At 44.6% G+C, this 9,501-nt stretch overlaps 1 protein-coding gene and 2 pseudogenes across 1 annotated transcript; 2 read left to right on the top strand and 1 right to left on the bottom strand.

Moving 5' to 3' along the window:
* Positions 2,983-3,584, top strand: Gm16479 (predicted gene 16479; annotated as a pseudogene).
* On the top strand, positions 5,264-6,859 carry Gm14510 (predicted gene 14510; annotated as a pseudogene).
* Positions 8,260-9,101, bottom strand: Fthl17b (ferritin, heavy polypeptide-like 17, member B). The gene has a single exon (NM_001085524.1). The coding sequence runs from the start codon at positions 8,953-8,955 to the stop codon at positions 8,425-8,427; it is 531 nt and encodes a 176-aa protein (NP_001078993.1). The 5' UTR covers positions 8,956-9,101; the 3' UTR covers positions 8,260-8,424.
* Between the last annotated feature and the right edge of the window lie 400 nt (positions 9,102-9,501).

The raw sequence follows: 9,501 nt of genomic DNA on the forward strand, positions 1-9,501 counted from the left end.
GCCATTCACATGGACAAAAGGCTCTAAGGCTGGACAGAGTCAATACTATGAGAACACTAAGAAGTTGTGATTTTCTGAATGTGATTAAACCTTTGCTACCTTGCCATAAGGATTTAAACATTTATAAAGTCTCAGAGAGTGAACTCTGAGGATATGTAGACAGTTAACAGTTGCTAGGGGAGGGCTCATGAGACATCACTGGACACTAAGGATCTGTAGAGACCCTAATTAAACTTATGCATTGAACAACTAAAAAAGAATATGAAAATTGAAAGAACAACGTTTTGGAAGTATAGGATGATCAGCAGGAGTGAGAATGAGATGGGGAATCCCAGATCTGCACTTCACTCCTGGGCCAGAGCTCAGCCTGCCTCCCAGGAGTCCTGCTGCCACTCAGAATAACCAGGTGAGATATCCACACCCCAACCCCCTCGCTGCTGGGACGCTAAGAAGTCCAGCAGCTGAGAGGCCTGCCCTATCCCCTCTGCCCCATATCTCCAAATCACACTTCTTCCTGTAATCCTGAATCTGTACTCTACTCCCCAGGTCACAGCTCAGCCTGCTTGCCTCAAGGCCTGGTGCCCACCCAGGACAACCAGGACAACCAGGACAACCAGGAAAACTAGGACAACCAGGACACCCAAGGCAATTGTGACAACCAGGATAACCAGCTCTGCCTGCTCCTCTGAAAGCCTGCTGTCACCCAAGACAACCAGAATATTCTGCCATTAGGGACACCAGTTCTACCTGATGTCCAGAGGCCTGATACCACCAGAGACTATCAGGGCAGCCAAAACCAGAGACAACCATCACAAGACTACAATCAACAAAACCCAGGGCAATTTGGCAACATCAGATCCTAGCTCTCCTACTATAACAAGCCTTGGATATCCTAACACACATAAAGAGCAGGACAATGACTTTAAATCCCATCTTATGAAGATGATTGATTGATAGAGGCCTTTGAAGAGGAAATAAATTCCTTAAAAGAAATACAGGAAAATACAATCCAACAGGTGAAGGAAATGAATAAAACTGTTTAACACCTGAAAATGGAAATAGAAGCAATTCATGAAACACAAATGGAGGTAATCCTGGAGGTGGAAAACCTAGGAAAGAGAACAGGAAATAAAGACACAAGCATCACCAACAGAATTCAAGAGATAGCAGACAAAATCTCAGGCATAGAAGATACCATAGAAGAAATTGATGCCTCAGTCAAGGAAAATGCCAAATCTAAAAAGTTTTTAACACAAAACACCCAGGAAATTTGGGGCACTATGGGAAAAAAACAAACCTAAGAATAGTAGGAATAGCAGAAGAAGATCCCCAGATTAAAGGCCTATAAAATATCTTCAACAAAATCATAGAAGAAAATTTCCCTAAATTTTCTAGTTAAGAGATGTTTATAAATGTACCGAAAACTTAGAGAAGACAAAATATTGAACAAGAAAAGAAAATCCTCCTGCCACATAATAATTAAAACACTAAAAGTACAGAACAAAAAAAGAATATTAAAAGCTGCAAGGGGAAAAGGCCAAGTAACATGTAAAGACAGACCTATCAGAATTACACCAGATTTCTCAACACAGACTCTAAAAGCAAGAAAATCTTGGACAAACGTCTTGCACACTCCAAGAGACCACAGATGTCAGCCAAGACTAATATAATCAGCAAATCTTTAATGAACATAGATGGGGAAACCAAGATAGTCCAAGACAAACCCAAATTTAAACAATATCTTGGCAGTAATCCAGCCCTACAGAGGATACTAAAAGAAAAACTCCCATACAAGGAAGCAAGGAAGGTAATTATCCCCCGCAAAAAAAAAAAAAAAAAAAAAAAAATAACAATTTCACAGCAAAACCAAAAGAAGAGAAGCAAACAAACACACACTCTCTCTGTCTCTCTGTTTCTCCTCTCTCTGTCTGTCTCTGTCTCTGTCTCTCTCTCTCTCTGTGTCTCCAAACATCAAAACACAGAAACAGACAATCATTGGTCATTAATATCTCTCAACAGCAATATCAAATAATCAAACTCTCAACTGAAATCAATCTATTAGAAACAATGAGAATAATACAAAAAAAATCAACAAAACTAAGAGCTGCTTCTTTGAGAAACTCAACAAGATAGACAAACCCTTAGCCGAATTAACCATGAGACAACAAGTGAGTATTCAAATAAACAAAATCACAAATGAAAACGGAGACATAAAAGACACTGAGGAAGTTCACAGATTTATTAGGTCTTACATCAAAAGACTGTACTCCACAAAGATGTACAATCTAAACAAAGTGGATGGATTTTCTAAACAGAAACCACTTACCAAAACTAAATCAAGATCAGGCATTCCACCCGAATAGTTCTATAACCCCTAAGGGAATGAAGTAGTCATTAAAACTCTCCTAACCTCTCCTCACTGCAACCCCTCCATAGCTGCCACTGCTCCCAAGGTCACCTCCTCAGAGAACCAGGCTGTACAGCCCACATACACTGATCTTGGCAAGTCCTCCAGAGATGTCTTCACCAAGGGCTATGGTTTTGGCTTAAGAAAACTTGATTTGAAAACGAGTCTGAGAATGGATTGGAATATACCAGCTCAGGCTCTGCCAACATGGAGCCACCAGAGTGAATGCAGTCTGGAAACCAAGGTCAGATGGACCAAGTATGGCTAGCATGTACAGAGGGACCGAGCATGGGCTAGCATTAATGGAGAATTGGAACACAGACAGCACCCTGGGCACTTAGATCACTGTGGAAGACCAGCTTGTTCATGGACTGAAGCTGACCTTCAGTTCATCTTTCTCACCTAACACTGGGGGGGGGGATGCTCAAACCAAGAAAAATGCTCAAATCAAGAGGGACCACATCAACCTGGGCTGTGGCATGGACTTTGACATTCCTGGGCCCTCAATCCGGGGAACTGTGTTGCTTGCCTATGAAGGTTGGCTGGCTGGCTGGCTGGCTGGCTGGCTGGCTGGCTGGCTGGCTGGCTCCCAGATGAGATTTGAGACCTCAAAGTCCCGATGGCCCAGAGCAACTCCACACTTGGCTACAAGGCAGACAAATTCCTGCTTCATAGTAATGTGTACGACAGATCAGAGTTTGGTGACTCCATTTGCCAGAAGTTGGAGACTGCTGTAAATTTCTCCTGGGCTGCAGCAAACAGTAACACTCGCTTTGAAATAGCAGCCAGGTATCAGGTCGACCCTGATGCTGTCCTTTCAGCCAAAGTGAACAACTCCAGCCTGATTGTCTTAGTGTTCTCTCAGACCCTAAAACCAGGTATCAAACTGTCACTTTCAGCCCTGCTGGATGGCAAGGACGTCACAAGGTTGGTTTAAGACTGGAATTTCAAGCATAAATAAATATTGTACAATCGTTAACTATTTTGTAGCATAGCTACCTTCGGAGTTTAGTGTACCTTTTAATGTTGTATGTTGGGGATGTGAGAGTTGATAAATACTGCGCTAGACCTCAGGCTAAGAATGACTCAGCTTTAAGGTGTTTACCATGTTAGAGGTACAGCAGAAACCCCATTCCAGAAAGGGTCCTTTTTAGGTATAGGCAGGTTGGGGAGGAGCAGTACTGAAATACAAAATGTTTAAGCCAGGGAGACTGGCAAGGTTAGTGTTATTGTTAAAACTTGTGCTTTAAGCTGTCATTGTTGGAGAAATCTATGTCCTGGAAACACCTGAGATACAGAGAAGTAAGAGTATGGTACCCTGTGGCAAGACCCCACCCAGCTAAGCTTCTGTAGTGTGAAAGAAAAATGCCTAAGGACATTAGTGATGCTATAAAGCAACAACAGATGAAGCTATTAAATTGGCTCACGGGAGCCAAGGTTATGCCAGGCTGACAGCTGAACTTGGCACTATTGTCATGGTGGCTATAAAGTCACAGTCTGCAAAGTCACACACAGTCACAGAAAGTCACCTACAGCTGTAAGAGTAAAGGGGTCATGGAATATTCCTTCACAGTTTCAGAGAGCCACTGTAGCTGGGCAGTGTGTGACAGAGAAGTTCCTGTTTGAAGGGCATGTGGGACAAGAGGCCCTAAGAAGCCATTCCATGTAGCTCTGAAAATGAAGCCTCAGTTGGCTTGGAGACCCCAAGGTGTTGGAGATGCCAGTACTGTGCACTGAATACAGAGGATGGGACCAGCCCAAGAGTTAGAAAGTGTGCTAAAGGCAGAAACGCTCGAATGGTAGAGCCATGTAAGGCCTTTGATATGGAACATGGAGGTACAGCGTTTGGCATTTGCCTTGCTGGATTTCAGCATTGCTTTGGTCAACTTTTCCTATGTTCACATTCATCCCCTTTGAAAGACTAGTGTATGTTCTGTGCCATTATATGTCAGAAATATGCCATTTCCTTTTTAATTTTTCAAGGAGTGACAATAAATAGGCTGCCTAGAGTCTCAGTAGAGTCCTGAGGTCTTTTATAATTTATTTTTTACTTGTTCAGTTTACATCCCTCTCACTGTCCCACTCCCTTCACTGCCTACCATAATACTTCTGCCATCCCTTCCATTCTTTTATACGTGGATGAGGGCTCTCTGGCTATTCTCCTACCCTGTCACTTTAAGTCTTTGAGAGGCTTGTCGCTTCCTAAGCAATGTTTTAATTATGGAAAAAAGTATAGGGACTTCTAAATTTAGACTACATGCATTTTGAAATACAGTATATATGGTCACAAGACAATTGGTACCAGGCAGTGGAGTGTGGTGGTTTCAATGGGATGCCCCAACATATTATCAGGCATTTAAATACTTTGTCCCACGTGGTGGCACTCTTCTAGGAGGCTTGGGAGTTAGAAGACATAGGAAACTGGAGGAACTCTCTTAGAGTTAGGAGACCCACCATTTCAAGTTTGTGCTCTTTTATCTATTTGTAGTTTAAGATATGAGCCCCCAGTTTCAGATTCCACTATCATCTCTTACTCTACCTTAATGGACTCTAAAGTGCTGCACACATGATCCCAAACTTTCTCTTGGAAATTGCCTTTGTCATGGCATTGTATAATAGAAATTGAAAATTACTTAATACACCAGTGGTCTTCTCCAGTGTGTGCACTTTATAATAGAAAAAGGCAACACTATGAGGAGGGCGGTGGTGGGGTGTTCCTGGAGGGTTAGCTAGTGTGTGATCCTGTAGGAGGAGGGCTGCCACCTCGGGGATGTGCACGATTCCACCACCCCACCCCACTCCTCCCCAAACTCAAAAAATAAAAAAACAAAAAAATCCAAAACACTGCCACCCCCTGTGCCCCAGTGTCCATCCTCTCCCTGGCTTGTGCACTGCTGAGCGAGGGAGACCACAGCCACAGCAACTGTCTGTAGTGGTGCCAAGCTGCAGATCTGGCTTGTCCCTGATCAGCCTGAGTCTGATATGAACATTTTGGTTTTTAAGGCATTAAGAACATAGCCTGAATTGTTCATGGAGTTTTTCATCAGTATGTCTGAAACCATAAAATATAATGAAGATGATCATAAAATGCTGTTTCTGAAAACACTGAACAAACAGCGCCTGTAGGGAGAATTCTGCAACATTGCCATCCTGGTTGAAGGTGTAAAGTTCCACGCCCACCATTGTGTCCTTGCCGCCTGCAGTACCGACCTTAAGAAACTTTTCAAGAAGCTAGAACTGGACAGCTTGTCCATCATAGAGATAGATTTCATCTGCTCCCACATATTTGAAGAGGTGCTGAACTACAGGTACACCACTAAGATTTTCGTGAAAAAGGAGGACATCAACTTGATGATGTAGTCCGGGCAGATTTTCAGTATCCGGTTTTTGGATAAATTTTGTTCTCAGAAGAGCGATGTGTCTAGTCCAGATGAAAGTAACGGCCAGTTGAAGAGTAAGTATTGCCTCAATTTAAACTGCCCCATTGGAGATGCTGCTGATGCTCTCAGGACGATGATGTGGAAGAAATAAGGGACCAAGATGACAGCCCTTCTGATGACACGGTAGAAGGCACTCTCCAGAGACAAGAGGACGGTAAGTCTCCCACAACCAATCTCAGGGTTCAGGAAGCAATTTTGAAAGAGCTGGGGAGTGAGGAAGTTCAGAAAGTGAACTGCTACAGCCAGGAAGTGGAGTCCACAGAGACTCCCGAGTCCAAATCTCTGGGCTCTCAGACCCCCTCAGGCCTTAACCTTTAATGACGGGATGAGCGAAGTAAAAGATGAACAGACTCCGGGCAGGACCACAGCGGCCAGCAACACGAAGTTCGAGTACTTGCTCTATGGTCACCATTGAGAGCAGATCGCCTGCCAAGCGTGTGGGAAGACGTTCTCTGATGAAGGCCAGCTGAAGAATCATGAGAAGCCCCACACCGCTGACAGGCCGTTTGTCTGTGAGATGTGCACAAAAGGTTTCACCACTCAGGCCCACCTGAAAGAACACCTAAAAATCCATACAGGGTACAAACCCTACAGCTGTGAGGAGTGCAGAAAATCGTTCATCTGCTCCCCAGACCTAAAGAAGCACGAGAGCGTTCACAGCAATGAAAGACCATTCACATGCCTTAAAGCAATATTACAGACTGTCAGACCAAATGTTTACGTTTTCCAAATATGTCTTATCACTTGTTGCAGTTTTCAATAAAAGCTGATTGCCCTAACATAGTGATAAATCGGGATTATGAACTTTGTTTCAGATTGGGTGTACTAAATGCACCTTTGACTATTTCCGAAAGGATATATTGAAATGCCCACAGAGTTTGAATTATGTTCTATAGGAAAGTATAGAGAGTTGTTTTAGGATGTGTACAATTGTAGAAGGTGCCAACTTTAAAAGTTCATGTTAGGTTCTTACGGTTTTCTTTAAAAAAACAATTAAAGTAATTTCATTACAAAAAGAAAAAAGAAAAAAAAGAAAAAGAAAAAGAAAAAGGCAGCGAGGGACTCACCAGCCTTCCTGACAGTTATGGCAAAGGCTGCAGAGGTTTGTTTGTTCTTTTTAATGATTTCTTTACCCACCCTCCTGCAATGAGAACAAAGTTGCCCAACTGTTCTGTTTCTCATGTTTTCAATAGAGGTCATAGTTATTCTCATGATTTTACCATTTGTATGTTAGTACATGATCATCAAGTACCTGCCCCTGGCCCTAGATCTACATGGCCAACTGAGGTCCACAGCAGCTCTCTGGGTAGGCCCCAATGGCCGAGCCCTGAAGATCTATTTCTCATTGACACCCTAAAAACACCCCCAAAATAGTAGGCAGGCACAGCAATCATCACAATAAAACCTTCTGACAGTCTGAGTTGATTTCTGAGCCTGAGTGTTGGAGGAGGATCGGAGAATCTTAAACTGATGAGTGTTGGAGGAGGATCGGAGAATCTTAAACTGATTCATTAGGAAACCAGGGATGACTCTTTAAGAGCAGTCACCAGATCTGTGTCACCCTCCCCAATGACATACCAACTCTTACAGATTGCTAAAAGCTGACAGAAATGGTAAGCCTCAGGAAGTTGGGTAGGGAACCTGAAAGGTGGAATGCCCTGGAAGTCTATTAAGCACCTGACTGTGAGGCTCCTAGGGAACTCCTAGCTCTGGGGGTCCTTCCATCCCCTTCATAGAGGCCCTGTGTAAGTTCTGATGAAGTTTGTCAGTTTCACTCTCATTTGTCTCTTTGTTTGGGGCTTCCACATTCTTCCCATGAATTTAACTTCCTGGGGCATGATGCCGCGGCTACTCTCATGTGTTGGTCTTCTGCTTTTCCTAGAAACCCAGGCTTTGTTCATCCCATAGAACTAAGTCAGGAAATTGCCTAGACGCCCATCCCTTTCTTCTATAAGATTTAATTTATTTACTCACTTTACATCCGGATTGCTGCCCCCCCCCAGTCTCCCCTTCATACACACTCTCCTCCCATCCCTTAACCCTCCAACCTTCTGGATATTCAAACCTTCCAAATAATGGCGATGAATATGGAGATATACTCCTGACCAGGCATTTAAAAACCCCGGTGGAGTGCCACATTCATTTTCTTCTTTTCATGGTAAAAGGGATTTTTGATGGTGTAATTTTATGGAACCGGCTCTTATAGCTTAGGAGGGCCTAACCTTGCTGTAACACTTGATATTCCTGCCTCTATCTCCAAAGTGCTGTGGTTTCAGGCTTGGACCACCATATCCTCATTTATGGCCATGGTTGGGATGCAATCCATGGTTTCCTGAATACCAGGTAAGCACTGCAACAAGTGAGCTACACCCACAGTCCCCAAAGTTAAGAATTTAAACATCAACTTGATACTTCAATTTTGCTGCAAACAAACACACAAAATTTATTTAAAGCAACAGTCCATCAGAAACCGAAAATGAGTGAACTTTGCTTCAAAACCAACATGAACATTAGGTGTAATGACCAGAGAAAGACCCCACGACAGTGGAGACATCCCAGTTCAGTCCACTTGAAGCTTTAGGACAGGCTGAGCTTGTCAAAGAGGTACTCAGCCAAGTTGTGCTCTATGGCCCCCATCTGGCGCAGGTTGGTCAGGTAGCCGCTCATCTCCTTCAAAATGTCGACCTGCTGATCTAGGCAGTTTTGCTCCAGGAAATGGCAGAGGTGGGGGTCGCCTTTCTCCTTGGCCACTTCGTGCATGTTGAGCAGGCTCTGGTTGATCAGCATCTCCATGTGGAAGGCACATTCCATGGCTTGAAATCCCCCGTGCCAGCTGTCACGTTCTGGTCTCGCGATGTCCTGAAGGGAGATGCAGCCTCCACGCTTATTCTGCAGGTGCATGAACATCTCTGCACTGGTCTGGCAGTTGTGTGACTTGGTCAAGAAGAAACGCTTGAAGTTCTCCTGGGCCACGTCATCACGGTCAAAGTAGACTGCCATCGACATGTACACGTAGGAGGCATAGAGGCGCAGCTGGATGTGGGTGTTGATAGCATCCTCACACTGCCAGTCATAGTTCTGCCGCACTCGAGAGGGCGCTTCGGCCATGGCGGGCGCTTGAGCTGTACAACCACAGACTCAGCGATTCCCCACCCGCTCACAGGGGGCAGGGCGTGAGCAAAGAACACAGTCCCACAGTCCCAAAGTACCTCAGAACAGATGATCGCCAGAGCAGCTCAACCGCTAGGCTGCAGGCAGTGATCCAAATGGCTGTTCCTGCCCACCGACCACAGTATTTGAGCGCCAGGATTTATAGGAAGAGGCGGGGCATCACCGGAAATGAGGGTTGACACCCAATCACGACAGGGTTTAAGTCCCAGGGCAAATGGGAGTGGTGGGCATCAGCGGAAATGAGTGTTAGTGCCCAATCAAGATGTGGTCTCAGCAGGAGGGCTTAAGGGAGGGGGGGGCATCAGTGGAAAGGAGGGTTGGGGCCCAATCATGACAAGACATGGTTTCGGCAGGATGGTAATGGGAGGGGTGGGGCTTTAGTGGAATTGCGGTTTGGTGCCCAATCATGACACGGATTCAGCCTCAGGTCTAATGGGAGAGGAGGGCCATCAGCAGAAATGAGTGTTGGGGCCCAATCATGAC

Source organism: Mus musculus, chromosome X (genome assembly GCF_000001635.26).
Source record: "Mus musculus strain C57BL/6J chromosome X, GRCm38.p6 C57BL/6J".
In the NCBI taxonomy this organism is placed as follows: Eukaryota; Metazoa; Chordata; class Mammalia; order Rodentia; family Muridae; genus Mus; species Mus musculus.

Excerpts from the sequence above, each read along its gene's own strand:
- Fthl17b (NM_001085524.1), bottom strand. The coding sequence starts at position 8,955 with ATGGCCGAAGCGCCCTCTCGAGTGCGGCAGAACTATGACTGGCAGTGT.